At 37.4% G+C, this 25,897-nt stretch overlaps 1 protein-coding gene across 2 annotated transcripts in view; it reads left to right on the top strand.

The window, feature by feature from the left end:
* nkain2 (sodium/potassium transporting ATPase interacting 2) overlaps positions 1-25,897 on the top strand; it is a 223,100-nt gene that overhangs the window by 78,830 nt on the left and 118,373 nt on the right. For both annotated transcript variants that reach the window (XR_006924097.1, XM_046836919.1), the window contains exons 2-3: positions 2,851-2,988; positions 7,879-7,959. Coding sequence is in view for 1 of the 2 variants with exons in the window: in XM_046836919.1 (XP_046692875.1) it covers positions 2,851-2,988; positions 7,879-7,959 (219 nt within the window). In the remaining variant the exon portion in view is untranslated. The remainder of the gene's footprint in view (positions 1-2,850; positions 2,989-7,878; positions 7,960-25,897) is intronic.

Below are 25,897 nucleotides of genomic sequence, written 5' to 3'. Positions count from 1 at the left end.
AATGTTGTGTTCCCGGTGTTGGTGTTGGCACAGGAGCCTGTTTACAAACTGAACTGATTAGTCTGGTTCACTTTATTCACATAGTTTCCCAACAACCTGCCCAAATATGATTAGTTTTTTTTTTAGCTAGGTAGGTTTTAAATGTCTTTGGGGAGACTACTTTTTGTGCAGCCCTTTACCCGATGCGATTTTCTACCACCATGCTAGGAAAGTTTCATCCTGGAGGACCACTCTGACTCAAGCATAAGTGTGAACAGAAGCTATAGTACAGCCTGATGATGAATCTGTGGCATGAAGTCATGCCCAGTTATGTCAAGATTATCTGCACACTTGTTTTTTCTCTCACTAAGTCACCTTAACGTGACTCACACAATGTGTTTGACACCGAAGCCAACTCGCAGCTTTTTTCTTTAACACATGCTCATGTTAAACATTATCCAACACTATGACATGAAGTTCCTATGTTTAATATCCGGACATTCTCAAGATAATTAGTCGCTTGTACATTTAAGACAATTTTGAGATTTGGGGGCTTTTGTAGTTGTTTGGCAACTCAGCAGCAACTACAAAAGTAAGAAGGATATAGAGGTTTAACAGCTATTGAAAAGAAAACTAGCCTATTATGTATTATTTTTATTTGGTATGATTAAACCAATTTCACCTAATGTAAATGAAATTATGTTTTGCCCCATTATGAGCGGCACATTTGTTTTGAGAAAAAGTTGTGCATATACATTTGATGGACAAATGTTTGTGTAAGACTTTCTGATTATCCAATTCATCATTTAGTCCCCTATTAGCTGTTATAATATCCTCCACTTTTCTGGGAATATGCTCCACTAGATTTTAAAGTGTCAAGATTTGTCAAGAAGGATGTTATTAAAGTGAGGTAATGATGTTGGTAAGGTGAGGAGACCTGGGGTGCAGTCAGCGTTCCAATTCATCCCTAAGGTGTTTAATAGGGTTGATGAATCTCTAAAGCAGGCCACTCAAGATCTTCCACTCCAACCCATGTAAAGCATATCCTCATGGAGCTTCATTGAGCACAGGGGCATCGTTATGCTGGAACAGGTTTAGGTCTTCTAGTTCAAGTGAAGGGAAAATGTAATGCTTCCACAACCATATACAATTGTGTGATAACAGTTTGGCTGGAAAAGTCAGGTGTCCCAATACTATTTTTCATATAGTATATCAGTAGGCTGCTTGTGCCCATGTTTTTTCAACCCAGGTTGGTTAGCAATCTGGTTTTATATGTGATCTTATCTATTTCTGTTACAGATTAGCATTTTGGAACAACAAATATTCAACTTTCTTGGTTACCAATGGGCAACAATCCTCATAAACTTTATCCACATCATCACAGTGATTCTGGGCTGCTTGTGCCCATGTTTTTTAAGTTCCCAGACTTATTTGTTGTTAGACGAGTAGCACATACTTCTTAAAAACCTCCAGGCACACAGGCAGTGACTTCAGTGCTACACTGGTCAGAGTAGAGTCCATAATACATACGAATCGCTCACTGTGTAAATATAAATAAACTTTCTTTCAAAAAGTCTGTTCAAATAGTTTTTTCGATGTAGACACTAAAAAGTCACCTCCTCACATCTGCATTGGTACTCAGTTGTCCAGTTGTGTTTAAAGAGAATGCAGGCTTTATAACACGAGCGGGGTCTCAGAAGGCATTAGCATTAGCTATGCTATTCCCACTGGCATTGGGTACAGCTCATTGGGAATAAGACTTGACATTTTTCTTCTCATTGCCTCTGAAGTTCCATTGCTTGTTGAACCAGGAGGCCGGCCTTGTCGCTTTTAATTTGCAAGCTATCAGTGCTCCTGCAGTTCGATAGAGAGTCCCTCATTTCAGCCGCAATTAACCCTCGTGTTCTGGTTGCTACTTATAAATAGACATGTCATTGACCTGGGCTCAATGTCAAAACAAAGGCCAAAACATTTTCTCTGTAGGATGAATATGGTTTGATTTTTATCGTGTCTATTAACAGAAACTGAAGAATGCACATGCACTTTTTGATGGAACAAACGAAATAATTGTTTTCTGTAAGATGCAAGTGTAGGCATGAGGTAGAAAATACAAGGGCAAAAAAAGTTGGTTTAATTGGGATCTATGTAATAAATAAGTCATTTGTTTTAAAATATTCGATGTGTCCGTTTTATAAGCTTACCATATTCAGTTTCGGTGTTTTGACACATATTTTTTCTTAATTTTTTTTAATGTCATTTACTATGCCAAATTTTTTTTTCTAAGAAAACAAATTTTTTTTTCTAAGAAAACATCGCATAAAATAAAAAGCTATGGCGGGAGAACAAGCGTAACCCCATAGTTCTGCTTGAGAGTGTGGAGTAAAGAGTTCTCTCACTGTGTCTATAACTATAGAAAACCCTCTTCTTAAAAAGGTCTGATTTGCAGGAGAATGGTGCACTGAACTGAATCAGCACTTTTTTATACTTATTACATTTATTTTTACAGACAAAATGAGCTACCAAGGACAGGAAGCTGTAAGAGAAGTGGAGGAGGCAATAGTGATAGACTATGATGTAAAATATTACGGGTTATTATGGACGGAACTGACAATGCAGAACTGACAAATTTCACATTTAGTATAAATTTTAAATGTTTTTTTTTTCTAGCACAAAATGAAAAATTCACTGTCAGCAGCTCATGAGCAGCACAACATCAAACGAATAAAACATGACTGCCACTACAGGTTCCCGTGAAAGCATGACACCATTGAATTGACTTGTTGATATAGGATTTTTTTATTGTGTTTCCTGTTTCTTGCAGGTTGGTTAGCAATCTGGTCTTATATGTGATTTTATCTATTTCTTTTACAGATTAGCATTTTGGAACGACAAATATTCGACTTTCTTGGTTACCAATGGGCACCGATCCTCATAAACTTTATCCACATCATCACAGTGATTCTGGGCCTGTTTGGGACAGTGCAGTTCAGGCCGCGATACGTCACTGGGGTGAGTTTGGGCATTTATATAGACATATATATATATATATTATAATATGTTTTTTTCTATATATAAAAAAATTGCTTTAAACACTGTTAAATGCTTAAACATTATTATTACCTTCATCTAAAGGCTCTTTCTCTCTCTCTTTCTCTCTCTCTCTCTCTCTCTACTATCTATATCTATATCTATATCTGGGTTGAATCTCATTTGGGTAAAATGATTTATTACTTTCAAACTTTTTGGACCTCGTGTTTTTACAAATTAGTGTTCCTTTAAGGTTTATGGAATAAATAAGTGTTTTTATCCTTTCTAAAAAGGAAACACTTTGGGAAAACATTGTAGTTGTGCCAAGAGGGACAACCAGAGAACCCTGAGCGAGAAGAATCAATTCTTTTTAAAAGTAGATATTAGACATTCAACTCTGTACTCTCAGAGCTTATCTTGCCTGAAAACAAGCTCTACTGTGCCTCTGTTTATATTAGCGAGTCCCACATATCTGTGCTCAGCCATGAAGATACGGTGAGATGATGACCGTATCCGATGCCATACCACTGAGGACAATCATTCATTTTTAACAGGATGAGACTCCTGATAATATGTGATGTGTGATGTCTGGCTGAAAATAAGCCTCTTGTTATGACAGCATGTCAGCAAAATGAGGTCTAACGGTCATTTAAAATCCAAGACTTTTTTTTTCCCGACCTGTGCACTACTGCAAGATATCGATGTTCTGAAGGACAAGGTTATCACACTCAGGCTCTGTCAGCTTACCAATATAAAGCAGATTTCTTTTTTGGCCTCCAGCTTCAGAAGCAAAAGCTGCTCTTTTTTATCTTACATCCTAACTGGTAAGAAGAAAGATAAAAGAAATCTGAATTAGTTTTGCTGTTATTGGGTATGGGAATCGGTGTCACATCACGCTGTAGCCAATATCGCTGAGACGTTGCTTCTCTCTTTTTCTGTCTACTGTAATATATGGAAGACCTAAGAGGCCATGCATTATTGGGTCTTTTGTAGACATTTCAAAAGGTCTCTGATTGTAAAAGTTTAGGATGCTGTAGAGTAAAATATTCTATGATTAGCATTGAGTTCTGAGATAAAGTCCATCTGTACAGCAAGCAGTTATTAAACTATTGGTGGTGAAGATACTCCAGTCCCATTCACAAGTACAAGATGTCAAGATCACAAGATGTTTCTCTGAGTTATAGCTGCTAGTTAGTGATGTTAGATGGTGAGAGGAATGGTGTTAGAAAGAAAGCTAGTGGTGGGGAAAAGATCTATTTCAGCAGAGTCTCCTGAAGATTTGAGAAAGCAGGACTACAGGAGAACTCACTCTTTTATAGGCAGAGATAAATAATTGGATGAAAACCCATTGCAACGCTATAAGCAGGTGAAGGAACAACGTGGAAGGAAGGAAGGAAGAAAGGAAGGAAGGAAGAAAGGAATAAATGGATGGAAGGAAGAAAAGGATAAAGGAAGGAAGGGGTGAAGGAACAAAGGACGGGATGAAGGAACAAAGGACAGGATGAAGGAAGAAAGGATGGTATGAAAGAAGGAATAAAGAAAGAAGAGAAGGAAAGAAGGAATAAAGGATTGAAGGAATGAATGGATAAAGCAAGGAAGGAGGGAATGATTGAATGAAGGACGGACTGAAAAAGAGAAGGAATGAAAGATGAAATGGGTGGCTGAAGAAAAGAAGAAATGAAGGAAGGAGGAAAATGAATAAATAAAGGAAGGAAAGAATGAAGAAAGAAATTAAGGAATCGTTAAAGGAATGAATGGGCGAGAAAAGGAAGGAAGGAATAAATGAATGAAGGTAGAAATGCAAGAATGAAGGAAGGAAGGAATGAGGAAATGAATGAATGAACGTACAAACAAGCGAAAAAATGTACGAATTGGTGGATGAACGAATGAATAAACAAATGAACAGATAAATGAATAAATATTGCATATCTCAGCTTGTCAGGAAGAAGGGATCAGAGCACAGGTTTAAAAGAAAAAGTACAAATAAAAACACAACTCAAACTTTTCATACAGAATAAATGTGTGCAACAATATGCAACGTTGTTATTATTCAGTATGCACAAATACTTGGCTGAGGCGATTATCATAGCATGAAGTTTCTCAGTCCTGACAGCAACTCACATTTGAAACTGATAAAAAATAATTTGTTGTTCAGTCTGCACCCTTTTTTTATACCATCGAAAGTGAAATACAAATAGACTGCATGAAACAACTTCCAGAACCTCAGGACCTTCTCCATCCCAAACCCTTTCAAGTGAACATGACACATCAAGCTGTTCTAATTGGAGTCAATGGTGCGGTTCAGTTTTTCTCTCATCGTAAGATCTGTGGGAGGCTTTTTTATCATATGGCCCTGTGTGGAAGCTGCAGCTTCAGGATATTAATTGTTGCTAGCTGTGGATATGGAGTCATGTCACACCCTCCAGCCTTGGTTTTGCAGACCCCCAGTGCGATGTGTAAATGAGAAAAATCTTTTCTGCACCTGAGACCTTTCCAAGGCCATTGTCAACAAAAATCCTGGTTTAGTATGGCACATTATGGCACTATAAAGCTGCACAGCATCCATCTTAGTCATGTTCTCAAGGCTTGCTAGGATTGATTAGCTGTTTACGGCGCTTTGTTGACGGAAAGAAGCACGGCGCGGGCTTCAATTCTCTTAAGGTCGTTTTTTCATTGAGTTAGATTGGCTCGTTCCTTCTGAAGTTTTTATACAACAACTGAATTGGAGGAGAAATAAATAAACACTTGGAACGTGAGCCAGTTTAGAGAACAACGCTCATCTTTTCTTGCTCTGTGTGCTGTAACAGACGTAGATTTTTGGCTCGGTTCCTCGCAGGTAACATGAATTGATTTTCCATTTCCGTCTACTTCTTTTTCATTTCAGTCACATCAGCTACGTACGATTCGATCTAAAGAGCAGGTACGGCCTAACTCTGTCACTGATACGAGTCACGTCGAGTTACGTCTGCTACTATTTCAATAGCAATTTATTTCCCATGATTCTCATTTCCTTCTGAAGGACATACAAAGTGTTTAACAGCCTGAGTTTTTTTTTCTTTTTCTTGCTCATATTTGACTCATTGTTCCTGCTTTGTATCATGATGTTTTGAAAGCTTCAACACACACAGTAGAGAACACGTGTGCTGAAAACACTCCTACACACACTCCTACACGGCTTCTCGGCTTCAGCGGGCAAAAGCCGATCTCGGATCTGTTCGAGGACGCCTTGGGGTACACGGATGACAGAATTAATTACGCATTGAGCGTCGTACTCTACCGTTAAATCACTTCTGTGTATAAATATTTATTTCTCTCGCGGTCCAGGTTTGATCTTAAGCCCTATTCGGACGGGATTCCTTTTACATAAGGAAGTGAGGTGATGTAGTTATTAGCAGAACATCTCTGGGACTTTAGTCACGGCTGAGTGCGCTATGCCAGTCGTTTGTTTACCGAACGCTCGCTTTTGTCACGATTATGCCACATTTCACCTTCTCCGAACGAAATTGTAAAAATAACCCCAGGCAATCTAGTGTATCCTATTCGAATTGACATGGTGGTAAAAAAATTCCTTTATATCCTGCGGTAACAGAGGTCCCGCGCCGTTTCTTCTGTACAAATTAATTCCAGGAAGCGCATTTAACTTTGTATCAGACGACCCAGAGACCTGAGTTTTCAAAAATGCAATAAACTGTAGATAATATTTAAAAGAATGTGTGAGAAAAGCAACACTTCCACGGGGTTTTCTTAATATTCCAGTGAATTCCTCTATAAACTTTATTTAACCAGGATCAATCTAAAATCACTTTTACACCAGTGACTTAACTCAGAAGACAGAAAAGACACAACAATTAACAGAAGTTATCATATTGAGGGGGGAAAAAGTTCCTAGCACAAGTTCAGCCTGGTTCATTATGATCATGTGACTTTCTAAGCGCTATGTCAGGCGCATTATTTTTTCTTCCGGGGTTTTGTGTTTTGAAGTCAGGTCAAGTGGCTTATATTGTCATTTCAACCGTATACATCCGGCGGAGAATGTAGACAAAGGACAAGGTGTTTCTCTGGGAACAAAGCGGAATGTACACTTAAAGTACTGTACACATCTGCAAACATTTTAGCAAATAGCACAATACAGTACAGTTAGAACAATAGCACAGTAGATGAGTAGTACACTGAGACATTGTTTATATGATAATGAATTCAATTTCTGCTACCAGTAATAGTAGATAGATAGATGGATAGATAGATAGATAGATAGATAGATAGATAGATAGATAGATAGATAGATAGATAGATAGATAGATAGATAGATAGATAGATGGATGGATGGATGGATGGATGGATGGATGGATGGATAGATGGATAGATAGATAGATAGATAGATAGATAGATAGATAGATAGATAGATAGATAGATAGATAGATAGATAGATAGATAGATAGAGAATGCCATTAATTCATATCATTGCTGCTAAAAGGTGGTTCTACAAGATACTAAATCATAATGTGCACATTTATTTACAGATATTTTTGTAAAAAATAAATAATAACACTTTATAATGGCACATGGTGTTTCTATAAATAAATATTAAAAATTATTAAAAAAATATATTATGTATTATTATAAAAAATATTTGTATAAAAATATAAATTTTGTGTGTGTGTGTGTGTATATATATATATATAAATATAAAATGTGTGTTTTACAATATTATACAATATTATGTACTGTTCACACTGCCCTGTGTATATACAGATAGTATAAACATGTTATATATTTGTGAATCAAAGATAATTATTCCAACTTTGCTTGTATGTCATTTCTTTTGTCCAGTACGTTGATTTGAGAGTGTTTGTGCTTCGGTTCTTTCCCCAGTATGCAGTCTGGCTGGTGCTCTGGGTCACCTGGAACGTCTTCGTGATCTGCTTTTACCTGGAAGTGGGTGACCTTTCCAAGGTAACAGATCTTATTTCCTTGGTTTGTAATACAGGGCTGCAATTCATGTCTAGGCGTAGATATGATTTCTAGATAGAACAGAACAATCTTGCAGGTTGTTTGCAGAGCTTTTTGTCACACATCTCATAAGTCGTTTGCTGTAAAATCACTTCAAAAGATGTTCAGCACACAAGGTCACTGCTTGAACAACGTCCTGTGTTTTAACAAAAACTCTGCACAAGCACTTTCTTCTTTCTTCTCTGATGCTTTCATATACATGCAAATATGTAAGAAATGGCATTGCACGTTATTTTTTGTATCTCTCCTCTTCATGCTTACTTCTTTTCCTGCTTTCGATTTAAAGGGTAAATTATTCCATCATTTCTAATGGAGAGAAAAAAATGAGCATAATTAAAATGTCAGAATGTCAAATATTGTGCCCAATTAAACCGCAAACCAGGCATGTAAGTTGATTTTCGGATCCATCAAGCAATCTAAGTTTTTTTTTTCTTTTTTTCATGTAGTGACGGTTCCCCTCGAGCAAACGAGACACCTCGGAATCTTATTTAGATTTTTCGTATAATGCTCACTCCTTATCATCTGTGCAAATGACAGCCTTTGAACAGAACTCTGGGAGCGCTTTTTTCATGAGAATTCATTTCTCCAGGCCAAATATCACTGCAGCCGCTGTCATTGCTTGCAAGGTCATACGTGTTGTGCACATCGTCTGAACTAGTGTATGATCTTACAAGGATCTCAAGCATTTTCTGGAGTTTTGTTCAAGATACTGTAAAAAAGAAAAACACAAAAAACAAATATGGTTTTGTCAGTTTTGCTTGTCTGTCATTCGTGAAGGAAATCATAACAATTGAGTGATGAGAATAATTGTGGTATTGCCAGAATACTCGACAGCACAGCACTGGACTATTTTAGCAGTAATGGGGTTGTATTTTATTTTTATTTTTTTGTCTCAGCTGCAGATCTTCACTGGAGATTGATTACCGGATCATTATATCACTCTCATGAGTTTCTAGTCAGTCAGAGCTCCACATCAGTCCATCACTACAGTATAATCAAATCTCCGATCTCATATTTCACACAAAAACCTGACGTTCATCATTTTACCACCTTTCTCGTTATTTGAGATGAATAAGTCAAGGATCTGTTTCATTGCGAAAGGTTTCACGGTATGTTATGTAATTTGCACTGAGTTTTCAGAGGTTCCTGACAGATAAGACTTTTTTTTCCCCCTAAGTAAAAGGTCCCATCTGTTGTTTTCTGCTTCTGTTGATTTTTTTCTTTTTCTTTTCTGTATTTTTTTTCTTTACTGGCTCATTTAGATTCTAATCGAATTGAGAAAAAAAAAAGATAATCTGATGGCAGAAGGAAAAAATTGATGTTGACTGACACATTTGAAAGTTGAGGTTATCAAATCATATGGCGGTTCCTATTGACTGACATTGTTTGGGCTACAACTAATGATTATTTTAGTAATCGATTAATCGGACAATTGGACTTTAGAAACAACATTTTCTCTTCAAAAAGCACTTTGATCGATCAATATCCTTGGAGTCAACCGTTGGTCACCATTTTAGATTGCCTGATTTTTTTCTTCTGAATAAATTACGTTTCCTAAATAACCGCTGCAGAGTCTTTGTGCTGAAGCACTAAAAACAATTTCCTTATTGCCAAATCCTAACCTAAAGTGGGATAAACCCAAATCCTCCACATCTATTTTATGTAAAACAGCCAAATGTTTCTCGTAATTCTGTGATTTTTCTCAAAACATTTCACTTCATTCTCGCAAATTTTGACATTATTCTCAAAGTAATTGAAATTTATTCTCATATTGCTACGACTTTTTTCTTATAATCTTAGTTTTATGTTTATGACAAAACATAACCAAACATAATAAAACAAACAAAACGACACATAACTAACTGGAACACTTCATAAAGTGCATGTGAGCAGCATTTAGTGCAAAATACAAGACAATATTTGTGTATTACTCTTTAAATGTACATTTATTTTGGTTTAAATGTTGATGAAATGCAGTTGTGTTGACGGATTATTCAATTCAGGACTAAATATCGGTTCTCATGAACAAAATACATGTTGAAAGATTTGACAAATCCAGAATTCTACATGTTTTTTTGCTTTTAGCCATAAACCGTGTTACATATGTTATACTAGGAGGGTTTATCGTTTTTGTTTAGAGGTTTGTTTTAAGTGTCATTTTTGGCATATTTATTCGTATATGGATAGAATTGCCATCGGCTAATTTCACAGTATTTATCTAATTTATAAATTTAGACTAAGAATAAATAAAATTCAAACTTATCATTTAATGAAGTAATCAAAGAGACATTTATGGATGAAGTTTTCAATATCATTGTCTTTTAATGGACAAGTGTTGCACTCTTTCAGTAACATAACCAGCTGATTTATTTTTTGTCTTATTACCTTTAAGTGAATGAGAAAGAAATGCCAATGAGAAAGCCACTGTTTATATCTGTAGTTAAATATGTGATCAGTGGAAGAAAATTGTTTCATGGACATGTCATGTGCCAAAGTTAATGTCACTATGAATTGATTAAGTATGTGATAATACAGTAATATTAACTTTTTATGCCACATAAGTTCATTTCAGTGTGGACTCGTTTACTGCAACTGTGTACCAACAAGTCTTTGCTTGAATGATAGCACCGTAATTTCCGGACTATAAAGCGCACGCATATATAAGCTGCACCCACTGAATTTGACAAAGATTTTATCTTAAACATAAATAAGCCGCACCTGTCTATAAGCCGCTTGTCCCTTCAGATAGTTGTCTGAAAACTAATGAACTTTACACAGGCTTTAACGAAAGACAGTGTCTGTTACACGGTGTTGCGCTTCCTTTAGGAGCATAGCGGCATTTTGGGAATAGCCTGGCGCCGCACTTTTCCGGTATTACTGCATGTGTGCAAGACCGAGGAATATGTCCTTATTATTTTCTGATGCTCATTTCTAAGTTTCTTTAACTAACCCGTAACGCTGTTGCCAAGACAAATAAAAAAAGCACGAGTTTTGGAAACCTGTCTCTGCTTATATGATTTCTGTTGCAACTGGAGTTAGCGAGCTCTCCCTTCACCCAGACTCAACGCGCTACAACGACTTGTATCTAAACAGTAGCCTACCAAGAAAGTCATTGTTCACTGTCTTCCTCCTTCCTTTCACAACTGTTTCTCTGGAGAGTTTATCTTTTGTCATCGTTGTGCGTTTAAAAAAAAGTTTTTTCTCCTGATGCCGTGCAGCTCAGAACACAGGTGAGGTGCGTTTTTTCATTTCCGTTCGGAAATTTTATTGGTCTAATGTTATGGGGTTCAGTTTTTTGGCTTGAAGTTTGTGAAACCGGGAAAAACCCAGGAAAAATTCATAAATAAGCCGCTTCGTTGTTTAAGCCGCGGGGTTCAAAACTTAAAAATACGCTATATGATTAACTAGCGTGCTTGAAAAAAGAAGTCAACTGGCCAGAAATAACAATTATAAGACATTTTTATTAACAACTTTATGAACATTTACAACACATCATCTAGAAATGGCCCAGATAACATACACTGCTGATTTTCTGCTACTGTGAAAGAAACGCTATAAAATTATATGAATATTGGAGCAAAGAATTATAATATAAAACTCCAAATACTAGTGAGGTACTATAAAGTTTTATAAGGTGTTTAAGGCATTAGAAGTACCAAACAGCATATGGTTATACTCTATAATATAAATTGAATGGAGTGTTGAAAGTAGAAAGTGTCTTCATAATTGTCTCCCAATGTAAATTTGTACAAAGAAAAGAAATCTATTAAATAAATCATAAATCTGAATAACAGAGATCAAATTCTTAAATTGTAATGTTTATAAACCTGGGTATATGTTTTTTGTTAATGCTCAGGTACCGAACTGCTGAACCTGGATAAAGCTTGCATTAATAGTATTTTTGATAAGCCTTCCATCCATCACTCCTTCAAAAAAAAAACCTGATTAGCTTCTTATCATGCGTCTACATTTTCCTTTTACACTTGTAGCACGATGCCCTTTAAAAAGCTCGGCCGAGTCGACTCACTTCTCTCCCCGAGGCTCACACTGGCCATTCGCTGTGGTCCTGTTAGATTGGACTTTTTTAAAAATCTTTGAAGCTTTTCCTCCAGAGTGCTGGCAGGCTGTCAGTTCTGCCGCACAAAGGAGCGAATAAAAAAAAAAAAAAGAGAGAGAGAAAGAAAACAGCTTCTGCACTGCTCAAGAGCTTCTCAACTTCTTTCTTGCAACTTCTTGTCTCACAGGTGATCTTTTCAGAAATGAAAACCGCTTGGCAGTATTTCATCTTGCATTATTATGACCAAAAAAAAAAAAGAAACGAAAAAGAAAGATCGCAAAGATTCAGGATTATTAAGTTCTTTTACAACGAGCTAGTGAAGGAGTATTTATTATTGTGATTGAGTTCTTTGTCCTGGTAACAGCTCAGTGTAATGAACATAACCAGGAACGAATTTGGCACTTTGTGGTGGTTAACGTAATTACCGTATTTTCCGTACTTTTTCCCCACGCTTTGAACCCCATGGCTTAAACAATGAAGCGGCTAATTTATGGATTTTCAAGACAAAAAAACTGAGCCCCATAACATTAGACCAATGAAATTGCTGAACGGGTTCAGGTGAACCAATGAAACTCTTTATATAAAATCAGATGCGCTCCCACTGAATCGGGCCGCACCACATCATAAATATGGATGAGGTTCCTCTGACGTTTGACCTGACTGTCTACAGGAAATGCGAATCATTCGTCACGCTGAAAACAACCGGGCATGAAAACACGCACTTCACCTGTGTTCTGAGCTGCACGGCATCAAACGCACGACGATGCCAAAAGAAAAACTCTCGAGAGAAATTGTTGTGAAAGGAAGGAAGAAGACAGTGAACAATGACTTTCTTGGTAGGCTACTGTTTAGATACAAGCCGTGTAACAGACACTGTCTTTCATTAAAGCCTGTGTAAAGTTCATTAGTTTCAGTGTAGACACGGCTTATAGACAGGTGCGGCGTATTTATGTTCAAACTAAAAATCTTTGTCAAATTCATTATATTATATTGAATTTGGGTTCGTTTAATAGTCCGAACATTACGGTAGCTAAGAAAAACTAAGTGCGGGTAGGTAAGAAAAACTAAGTGCGGGTAGGTAAGAAAAACCCAACCTCGATCTCTGCGAGTTGAAACACGCTCTATCTCTCGCCGAGAAGGCAACATGTGCCAAAAGGCTGGAAGCAGAAAGAGTGACCGGAGTGACATAAATACAGTTTTGTTCCTTGGGAGGGAAAAAAAAAAAATCCAATCTGGTATTTGCCATTGCAGGTCAATCTAATTTGCACTTGCAGAGAAAGTTCATATCGGCTGTCTTCCTCATAACATGGGCTTCGTGTCTTGATACATCGTAGCGCACACACAAATCTTCTATTTTGAACCACTGCATCTTCGTATTGTGTGTAAAAATACTGTCAGTCTCTGGCCTTGGGATGTTTCTTTATGTGTAAAAGATGATACAGTCGCCTTTAGTGGGGGGAACGGACCCTGGGCAGAGGTGGCACAAGTAGACGGGATAGTAAGGGGAGAGAGAAAGGAGAGAGAGAGAGAGAGAGAGAGGCAGACAAGTAAATAACACAACAACCTCTTCTACTGTGTGTTTGTGAGTGTGTGTGTGTGTGTGTGTGTGTGTGTGTGTGTGTGTGTGTAAATCCAAGCAATTTGGCAGGAATAGAACCTGTTCATTGCAGCCAGATCACGAGGCATTAACCAGCAGCCTAAGAACACAACTGCTCTCCCTGAAGGACATGTGAACTTCTGTTCCCTTCTCTATTTCTACTCCTTACTACCATATTTTGAACCCAGGCAATTTTTCACAGTACAACCAGTAAAATTCTGGTTGCTCGAGGATCCTTGTGATATCTTCCTCCTAACAGTTGTCCACTTGTCAAATCTATCTTAGCGGTTTCCAAACGAATAGCGTGCATAGATTCTGACATGGAGTCTCCGACCAAAAACATGTAAATAATCTCAATTTCACAATCTTTCTTTCATTTATGTGTAAGTTTTTATAAAAAGTTATGATTGTGAATTTCTAAGAACGGTAATTGAATTACAGAAATATTCAAAATGCTTGTGAGGAAATTATTAATGTATATTAAACCAGGATTTCAGTATAATTCATTATTTGCTTGATATATAAACACTATAAATACAATATATTTTTCTAGCCATCTGTGGTTCTACCACAAACTGTTCCCACAAAGTTGGAGGAACACAATTGTATAGGATGAGGTACCAGTGACCAGAGTTCCTGTCCTTTTCTTTTCTTCAAATCTACCCAGATTCATCCTGACACCCAACCTCTGGGAGGAGTTTTCTTTATTTGGAGTCCACTCTGTGCAGCTTGGGATGGTTCCACATCAATAGTCTAATAAACCATTAAGTTGCTTAGTATTTTTTATTAACGCAGTTTCATTGGGAGTGACGAGGATGGACAGGATTAGAAATGAGTTTATTAGAGGGACAGCGCATGTTGGACGTTTTGGGGACAAAGTGAGGGAGGCGAGATTGAGATGGTTTGGACATGTGCAGAGGAGGGACATGGGGTATATCAGTAGAAGAATGCTGAGGATGGAGCCACCAGGAAGGAGGAAAAGAGGAAGACCAAGGAGGAGGTTTATGGATGTGGTGAGGGAAGACATGCATGTAGTTGGTGTTAAAGAGGCAGATGTAGAGGACAGGGGGGTATGGAGACAGATGATCCGCTGTGGCGTCACCTAAAGAGAGAAGCCGAAAGAAGAAGAAGAAGATTATTAATAATAATTGTGATCTCAGCTATTTTAAACAAAATGCCTGCTTGGTTAAGTAATATATACAATAATATTTTAGAATATTTGATAAAAAATAATAATAAATCAAATAAATGACTGGATGCATTAATTTGTAAAAAACTTGGAAGGCATGCTTTACATCTGTTGGAGAAGATTTCACTATCACTGATTGACATATAGTACAATTATTATTTATAATAGGCTTCTGAAAATGATTGAGGAATGAGTTCTGAGGCCGAATTTGTGAAGAATTATAATTGATTATATAATCCATCGTGTATAAAATCATTCACGCATTAATCTGTTCACTTTCTGTTGAAATAATCTACTTTTAGCTAAAGGTTTCCGTAGATTTCATTCGGATTTCATTTCATTGTCCTTATTTTATTGCATTCTTTCTAAAAACAGGACAGTAAAGTGCTTGTGTAAAGTCCCCCTGACTCACACCTGCACTGTTTAGGTATTATCTACTGATGAACCTCTGAAAATCTGCTGTGAAATAAAAACAGACGTCCATTTTGTTACGACGTGCATGCAGCTTTTGTGTTTCGTGTTAAGAGATTGCACCGCGTCCCCTTTTGAGCGTATAATTAGTTTGATGGATTTGATTTGGTCGAAATTATTTCTTCAATGTGCTGTTACTGTAATTGCTGTAATTCCTGATCTCCAGGGCTCTGTGAAATGGATGTCATAGTTACAAAATTGCAGTAGCAAAATATGCAATGGAAATAGTACATCAAGCATCGAGCAATGTGCAAATCCAATTGGCAAAGATTAAGGATAGTGAAGGTGTATTGCTATGAATGGCTTGTTTATAGGGATTAGCTCATGACTGGTTCGGTCCCAGAATTAGTGGCGAGCCATTCCTGGGAGAGGCGTTTCTTTAAACATCAGATTCTCTAGTGGTGACATTTTAGTGAAAATGTACTTTGTGAGGGAAAAAAGCAAAGAAAACAAAAAAATACCCAACCTTTTTATCTAGCAAATGTCAAACTAAAACACCACCTAGTAGCACACAGTGCTCAACAAGATATTCGCTCTGATTTCCTCCAGCTTAACAAGGCTTGGCTGGTTTCCAATGGATTCTGGGAACTGGTCCAATTTCACAAGAAAAAGGGTCAGTGGCAGTTTGGAAATGCTGATGTTATTAGAACTGTATGATTTTTGAAATTTGGAGATCACAGACTGAATCCCAGGAATCGCAGATTAAAACAGATTTTATGTCTAATGACTAAATTAGCTTGTCAGTGTGTGTGAAATTGTTGCAGATATCCACCTTCTATATTACTTAAAACACATTTTTTTAATGCATCTGCAATGTTAATACAATTTTTTATTCGATTTTTATTTCCTTTTTTGGAAAGTGCTTTTAGTTTCCGAGTTAACCTTTATAGGCGCTATATAAAATAAAGATTTTTATTATTATTACTTTTACCGTAGCATGAGAAGATATCTTGGATAAGGCAAATAATGTTATTTAAAAATCTTTTCAATTATGAATTTCCTCCTGGGATAGTGAACATCTCCCTGGAATGAATAACATGATCTAGATACCTACTAGGGGTGTAATAATACACAAAATTCATAAACCTCGGTTCGTTATGTTCGGATCAATTCTGGCACAGTTAGGGGGAGGGGTGCAAAACATAAAACTGCTTGTCCTTTTTATGAATGCAGTTTATTAATATTATTAACTTTAGTAAACTGCAACATTCAAACATTTTACATTTTTATAATTTTAGCACAAATTTGATTGAATAAACAGTAGCTTACATTTGTTAATCCCCATTTGGGTTATACATAGGTGTGTGTGTGTGTGTGTGTGTGTGTGTGTGTGTGTGTGTGTGTGTGTGTTTTATATTTAATATTTCATTTTCTAAAGACATGATATATATAACTGTTCTACTTATTTCAGCATACTTAAACTAATGCCTTCATTCCTTCCAGCCTTCACTCATTATTTTACTCCCTTGATTGTCAGGATTTTCTCTTTTTAAATGTAATTTAAGCTTCCTGGTTAGCGGCTAACGCTAGCACTATGGATTCTTTAGCGCTTTCTTCAAAAGGATTGCAGTCAGTACACATGTACATCTATCTATCTATCTATCTATCTATCTATCTATCTATCTATCTATCTATCTATCTATCTATCTATCTATCATAAAGCAAATATGATACCTAGCATATTTCTAGCTATTTATAGTTTTATCAAGTTGGAAATGATAATTCCACTAAAAGACCATTTTGCTTATTTCAAACCTTTATTTATAGTGAAATTATGGAAAGTCTATAAATATGCATAATAATTAAAAATGTTTATCACAATATTGAGATCACACATATGAGATCAAATCACCTTTATTCCTGATCCTTCCACTTGCTAAGCCCACTCTTCTTTTCTACACTGTACATGCTTTATTCTGCAAATCTTTTACTTGCGTACCCGTCCTTAAAACTTTTAACAAGTTTCCCTGCCCTTATGAGTTGCCATTTGTCATATGGATATTTCTGTGTGGGTGCGGAAAGTGATATTGCTGTTAAAGCCAGAAACTCAATCTATAAAAGTCAGTTGCTTGAGGTTTATCTTTGCCCTTTACTACGAAGAAGGCTTAAAATGCATCTCGCCCACTCTCTGTCAGCACACTCCGAGTGCTCATATACAGTAAATGGAAGGATTCTGATAAACTGTCAAGGGGATAAAAAAAATTGTGATAAGGTGATTTCTAGTCAATTTTCCTGGGAAGTGGTGGGGGGGAAAAATCTGAGTCTGTCAGCTCCAGGCCCATCTGAACAAATGAGGGAGAGTCCATGCACTAGCTCAATAAGACCATCATTTCCCATCAGCACCCATCATTGCCGCTGGGGCATGGAGGGAAGCGAGAGAACAGAGATAGTACTTTAGCAGAAAAGAAGTCTGCCAGACGTCTTTCCAGATGATCTGTGATGTATCTATTCCAAACTGTTAGTGGACTTTTGCACTCTTTTGTAACTGACTAAGTCGAAACGTCCGTATTTGAGCTGTTATCAGCTATTTTGGTAGTGGTATGGTGGCGTAGCTGTCGCAGAGCTTCAGGGTCCTAGATTTGATCCAGAGCTTGTACTTTGTCTGTGGAGTCTTACATGTACTCTTCATGCCCATGTGGAAAAACTCTCTGAGATGGTATGAGGAAGAAAACTTGAGAGGAACCAGACTAAAACAGGAACCCATCCTTATCTGTGAGGCACCAAATGTTCATTCATTATTTTTTTCCCTTCTTGGAGATGTTCTGTTCAGTGATTGGTGCCATTTTAGCTGAATGTTGATATTTGTTACAGTCCAAATCCATTCTCTTAGTTCTTGAGTTTCTCAGTAACTTTAGGATCTTTAGGCTGTTCATGTGGACTATCCTTCTATCCAGGCTGTATTCCTGAATCTCGCCCAGTGTTCCAGTGATTACACGTGCCGATGTGTTTAAAAACGAGTTTTTTAGACCTTCAGACCTTTTAGCGTTCTAAAAGGAATTCACCTTTCTGTGAAAGTTCTGTTTTTCTGTGAATTTTTTATCAACACTTCAAGGCAGAATTATTTCTGATGGTAGATTTTAACCTTAGTGTGTTGATGTTATCAAGACAAGCTGAAGAAATGTGGATTTTTACAATAAATTCACGATATATACAGAAGTTTTAAATGTATTCTTGTGTAAAAAAGGGGTTCTGTAAGAATGACTTAGCTACTTTTGATTACTTGGCATCCCTCTTTCTGAACAAACAGATTTAATTAAATTCTAAGAGTGCACATGGTAATGCTGAATTACAAAATATTACAGGTCTGGGCTCTGATTTTCTGGACTCTTCTAGTTCAAAACATCTGTGACTTGATTGCTAGATTAGTTTGTTTGGCCACTGAGGTACGGAAGTTTGAAATATTTTGCTTCAAAAGATCATTGGTTAGGGTGTTGGACTACTGATTGGAAGGTGGTGAAGTCAAAACCGCAGCACTGCCATATCATCAATGCTGGGCCCTTGAGTATAGCCCAAAACCCTCCCTGCTCAGGTGTGTGTGTGTGGTATATATATATATATATATATATATATATATATATATATATATATATATATATATATATATATATATACAGTTGTGTTCAAAATTATTCAACCCCACTGAAATTGATTGTTTTGGTCGGTTTGACATTGATTATGATCATTTAGTCATCCTGCTTACAATTAAATCAAAGAGGCACGTGTAGGTCAGACAAATATAACATAACATTTATAATGAAATAACCACAAATGTCTTTTCTGAGCTCACATCATTATCAGTTTTATTCAACCCCCAAGTGACATTCAATCTTAGTACTTAGTACAACATCCTTTTACAGTTATAACAGCTTTTAAACGTGAAGCATAGCTTGACACAAGTGTCTTGCAGCGATCTACGGGTATCTTCGCCCATTCATCATGGGCAAAAGCCTCCAGTTTAGTCACATTCTTAGGCTTGCGCACTGCAACTGCTTTCTTTAAGTCCCACCAGAGGTTCTCAATCGGATTTAAGTCTGGTGACTGCGATGGCCACTTCAAAATGTTCCAGCCTTTAATCTGCAACCATGCTCTAGTGGACTTGGAGGTATGCTTGGGATCATTGTCCTGTTGAAAGGTCCAACGCCTTCCAAGCCTCAGGTTTGTGACGGACTGCATCACATTGTCATCCAATATCTCCTGGTACTGAAGAGAATTCATGGTACCTTGCACACGCTGAAGCTTCCCAGTACCTGCAGAAGCAAAACAGCCCCAAAGCATGATTGACCCCCCGCCATGCTTCACAGTAGGCAAGGTGTTCTTTTCTTCATAGGCCTTGTTCTTCCTCCTCCAAACATAGCGTTGATCCATGGGCCCAAACAGTTCTAATTTTGTTTCATCAGTCCACAGAACACTATCCCAAAACTTCTGTGGTTTGTCCACATGACTTTTGGCATACTGCAGTCGACTCTTCTTATTCTTTGGGGACAGCAAGGGGGTGCGCCTGGGAGTTCTGGCATGGAGGCCTTCATTACGCAGGGTGCGCCGTATTGTCTGAGCAGAAACTTCAGTACCCACATCTGACAAATCTTTTCTCAGTTCCTCAGCAGTCACACGGGGACTTTTCTCCACTCAACGCTTCAGGTAGCGCACAGCAGTCGAAGTCAGCATCTTCTTTCTGCCACGACCAGGTAGCGTTTCAACAGTGCCCTTTGCCTTGAATTTGCGAATGATGCTTCCTATGGTGTCTCTTGGTATGTTTAACATCTTTGCAATCTTCTTATAGCCATTGCCCTTCCTGTGAAGAGTAATCACCTGTTCTCTTGTCTTCCTGGACCATTCTCTTGACCTCACCATGTTTGTAACCACACCAGTAAATGTCTAGAAGGAGCTGAGTATCACAGTCATTTTAAAGCTGCCTAATTGGTGCTTATTAGGCTTTATTGCTGCTCCCTGATATCCACAGGTGTTTTCAATACCTGATTGAAAACACTTCATTGAACCTCTGTTCTTCAGAGTGGTAGTCTTTAAGGGGTTGAATAATTATGTCAATGAAGAATTCACAAAAGAAACATTTACTACTGTATTACAAAACTAATTGATGTCATTTTAGTTGCATATGGTTTTTTAAGAAGTCCTTGTAGGATTTCATTCTGAATACAATTACAAATGTACACTAAATTCCCTAAAACCATTTACAGCATTGGGGGTTGAATAATTTTGAACACAACTGTATGTATTCTTGTTAAACATGTAAGTTCTCTCTTTGCTGTTTTAATAACCTTCACTCATCTGGTAAGGCTTTCCACTGGATTTTGCAGCATGGTGTTGAAAATTTGTCCATTCAGCAACAAAATTTTGGTTGTGGACTTCCTGGGATACATTATTGTGTTCCAATTCACCCCAAAGCTGTACTAGTTGATTGTAGGTCAAGTCTTTGTGCAGGACACTAGAATTCTTTTATTGTAAAACCTGGCACATAATTTTTTTCATAGAGCCCTTTTTATCACAAAGGAATTTGTCATGCTGTTGGGCTGCTTATTTCCAGTGAAGAGAAATCATAATGCTACATTATACCAAGACATTTTAGACTATTATGTGCCTTTAACATTGTGGCAACAGTTTCGGGGTTAACCACATAAGGATGTGCTAGCTTATTGATGTTGGACATCTGATTAGAAGGTTGTGAGTTCAAATCCCACAGCAAAAAAACACATATGGCAGGAAAGGCCTTTGACCATAATGTGTAAGTTGCTCTTTATAAGTTACCTGCCAAATGTCATTACTGAAAATGTCTTCCAAACGACATAAATAGTTAATAGTCAGGTGGCCATTATGCAGGTGATGCCTGACAATAAGTTTATTTAATATCCACTACAATTTATGAATGTGCAGTGTTGTTGTGCTAAGATGGTGTTTTTTCCACATTACAAAACGTCCCAAGGAACCGTTTAAAAGACTTGCTGTTTCGCGTTTAAGAACCCTGCGAGAACTGCAAGAACTGCAATAACAAAATTCAGTGCTCAGCAAATGATCAGACATGAGCAGAATAGTCCGACTCGATCTGAGTTGGCTCATTGTGTCAAAAGTAACCTAAACCAGGTGCCTCTGATTCCTCTCAGGGATTTGAGTTTGCACTAATTTGCTGCCGGCAACAGTTCTCCTGAGGTTAGAAATAGGTCAATAGAACTTGGCATCAGGAAGTTTTAATTACTTATTCAACACAGGGTCAGATCGATCTGAATAATAGGAAATCAGATATATAGATTTCACCCTAAAGGCTGCTAGATTCAAGGTTGTGAGTCTGAGATAGTTACTAATTACACCATACTTGAGAAGAATCACTATCACTTTATTAAAGAAACCCCATTATCTTCAGGTTTGTGCTCTGGTTCTGACACAAAGGACTATAGTGTTTGAGCTTAGACTAGTAAATTTGTAAAAGAAAACAGTTTACCGTTTATATTTGAGGTATTTAGACAGACACTCTTATCCAGAGGGACTTAATATTATTTATATATACAGTGGTGTGAAAAAGTGTTTGCCCCCTTCCTGATTTCTTTTTTTTTTTTTGCATGTTTGTCACACTTTACTGGTTCAGATAAAACTAAACTAATATTTTACTAATATTTAAATTAGCTTGATGATCTGAAACAATGACAATTCTCTAGTGTGACAAGCATGCAAAGATATATATATATATATATATATATATATATATATATATATATATATATATATATATATATATGTTTGTGGATACCTGAATATCATACACATACAGTTGTGTTCAAAATTATTCAACCCCCAATGCTGTAAATGGTTTTAGGGAATTTAGTGTACATTTGTAATTGTATTCAGAATGAAATCCTACAAGGACTTCTTAAAGAACCATATGCAACTAAATGACATCAATTAGTTTTGTAATACAGTAGTAAATGTTTCTTTTGTGAATTCTTCATTGACATAATTATTCAACCCCTTAAAGACTACCACTCTGAAGAACAGAGGTTCAATGAAGTGTTTTCAATCAGGTATTGAAAACACCTGTGGATATCAGGGAGCAGCAATAAAGCCTAATAAGCACCAATTAGGCAGCTTTAAAATGACTGTGATACTCAGCTCCTTCTAGACATTTACTGGTGTGGTTACAAACATGGTGAGGTCAAGAGAATGGTCCAGGAAGACAAGAGAACAGGTGATTACTCTTCACAGGAAGGGCAATGGCTATAAGAAGATTGCAAAGATGTTAAACATACCAAGAGACACCATAGGAAGCATCATTCGCAAATTCAAGGCAAAGGGCACTGTTGAAACGCTACCTGGTCGTGGCAGAAAGAAGATGCTGACTTCGACTGCTGTGCGCTACCTGAAGCGTAGAGTGGAGAAAAGTCCCCGTGTGACTGCTGAGGAACTGAGAAAAGATTTGTCAGATGTGGGTACTGAAGTTTCTGCTCAGACAATACGGCGCACCCTGCGTAATGAAGGCCTCCATGCCAGAACTCCCAGGCGCACCCCCTTGCTGTCCCCAAAGAATAAGAAGAGTCGACTGCAGTATGCCAAAAGTCATGTGGACAAACCACAGAAGTTTTGGGATAGTGTTCTGTGGACTGATGAAACAAAATTAGAACTGTTTGGGCCCATGGATCAACGCTATGTTTGGAGGAGGAAGAACAAGGCCTATGAAGAAAAGAACACCTTGCCTACTGTGAAGCATGGTGGGGGGTCAATCATGCTTTGGGGCTGTTTTGCTTCTGCAGGTACTGGGAAGCTTCAGCGTGCAAGGTACCATGAATTCTCTTCAGTACCAGGAGATATTGGATGACAATGTGATGCAGTCCGTCACAAACCTGAGGCTTGGAAGACGTTGGACCTTTCAACAGGACAATGATCCCAAGCATACCTCCAAGTCCACTAGAGCATGGTTGCAGATTAAAGGCTGGAACATTTTGAAGTGGCCATCGCAGTCACCAGACTTAAATCCGATTGAGAACCTCTGGTGGGACTTAAAGAAAGCAGTTGCAGTGCGCAAGCCTAAGAATGTGATTGAACTGGAGGCTTTTGCCCATGATGAATGGGCAAAGATACCCGTAGATCGCTGCAAGACACTTGTGTCAAGCTATGCTTCACGTTTAAAAGCTGTTATAACTGTAAAAGGATGTTGTACTAAGTACTAAGATTGAATGTCACTTGGGGGTTGAATAAAACTGATAATGATGTGAGCTCAGAAAAGACATTTGTGGTTATTTCATTATAAATGTTATGTTATATTTGTCTGACCTACACGTGCCTCTTTGATTTAATTGTAAGCAGGATGACTGAATGATCATAATCAATGTCAAACCGACCAAAACAATCAATTTCAGTGGTGGTTGAATAATTTTGAACACAACTGTACATTTAAATACCCAGTTTCTAACTTGTCCAGTTTCACAATAATAAGGAAGTTTCCTCTTGTTAGCATATACATGTTGTAGAACTAGCCACACATTTTTCAATTTGAAGAATTGAAATCAAGTGTCACTTCTCCACTGGACCAGTGCCAAAAGTTGTATATATACTGTATACCTTACCACTACCAGATCTGACCTGAGAAAATTGTCCTGCAAAAGTGACACATTCCAAGTTTTTAAGACTGAGGTCACGTTGCAGCCAGGCTTACCAAAGTCTGCTTTGGTACTTTTTGTTGAAATATTATCACCGCATCCATCATTGAGGTAGCTCTGCGTTTTCGGCAAGAAAACCTGCATAGCGTACGAGTCAAGCTTCATGCTACTGAACAGTCTGCAAAGCAGTCAATAACTTTTTTCCCCTGATTGACTTTCAGTCTCTGTGCATTCCCATCTGAGAACAGGAGCTTTGCCTGGTTCATTGCCTGATCTTCGGCATTACGCCGCAACCAGGGCAGAGCTCTGTAAGTGCTTGTCGAAGATGCTTCTGCTCCAACCATTTTGGCCATTGATCACTGTCCATCATCCAAGTCCATGGGGGTCTGTTAGAACAGCTTTCCAAGCTGCTCTGAAATACAAGAGATTAGAGAATTTCAATAATTCACAAGGAGTAAAACTTGTAAAATTGTGTACATTTGTACAAAAGGCCACAATTCTGTAAATTGTGATTCAGTTTTATTTCTTTAGTGGTTTTTACAATGGGCATTGTGTCAAAAAAAAACAGCTTTACAGACCATAAGAATAATAGAACAACATTCACTTATATTGTATTATTCCCCAAACAGTGAGCCTGGGCTAAATGTGGCAAAGAAAATCTCCCTGTATGAGGAAGAAATTTTAAGAGGAAACAGACTCAAAAGGGAACCTATTCTCATTTGTGTGACTCCAAGTGTGATTATAAATCATTAAAACATTTCAAACACAGGAGAGTGAGAAATCCTCTCATAATCACTGGAGTGAGTGATCATGACTAATGTCCTTTGTAAAGTCATATACAGGAGTTATGGGAAAATCAGATAATTTTAGCGATTCGGTTCCTTTGAATCTTGTACATAAAAATGAATTAACTTTTTGTTTTTTGAGTCATTTAGTTCATTTCGTTCCTTTGATCAGAAATAATATAAAATGTTACATTTTTAATAAGCAGATCCCCAAAACAACTACATACACCATCTTTGACTATAGCTTCAATGATGAAAACATGACAATGCAACTAAGGACAAATTATGATTATCAGAATGAGTAGATTCACCTCTCATATCTTCTGGTCCATGTCATTAGTTCATTTGTCACGTGACTCCCATAATTACTGTAACAATAATGTCAAGATTCAGACCAAAAAACAACCCTGATTTATTGCATTGTGTTGCGTTTAGGGAGTCACGTCATAAAAGAATGAACGACTCGGATTAAAAGTGTCGAGCGTTAAACTACTCAGTTTCTGTTTCCTGTACATAACCTACAGAGATTTTGCTCTGTTTTGCTCATGCTCGTCCAGTAGATAATGAACAAATCACTCGTTTAGATGACTCTTTCTTCTGAATCACATTATAGACTTGTTCAAATTGAACGAATCATTCATGAATGACCAATCACTATTATACCGTCCGTTAGATGTGCAGAACAATGAGCTTCTGAGCAACTCATAAATTAGCTGAACATCTAAAATCATTATAGATTCAACACCAGATTAAACACCAACTCCAACTAAACAAGCTATGTTATTTTGCTCGTGTGAACACATTAAGGCATTGTTTAAAATACACTGTTAAGACATGCTTGCTATTCAAAGAACAAGCAGAAAGCTAATGTCGCCTAGCTTGAATTTCTCTGCAGTAATTGAATTTGTGGATGGAACATTAGGTAGGTTTGCATTTTCACATTTCCAAGTTCTCCAGGTCAATCTGTAGCTCTGGGTATTGTCTATGTGGAGAGTTTGGGTTGAGTCACAGATCATCACAGGTTTAATTATGTTTTCAATTGAAATGTTCGGTAGCACTTTACATTTTGAGTTAAATGAAGCATCTCTCACTTTCATTAAATACATTCATTAATCTATCTTGAGAACGATGCAAGGATACAACCAAGATGAGATGTCAGTCAATCTATCACAGGGCAAACAC

Source organism: Silurus meridionalis, chromosome 23, assembly GCF_014805685.1.
Source record: "Silurus meridionalis isolate SWU-2019-XX chromosome 23, ASM1480568v1, whole genome shotgun sequence".
NCBI classification, from domain to species: Eukaryota; Metazoa; Chordata; class Actinopteri; order Siluriformes; family Siluridae; genus Silurus; species Silurus meridionalis.
The sequence above is the reverse complement of the archived record's forward strand: the minus strand, read 5'-3'. Positions and strand labels throughout refer to the sequence as shown.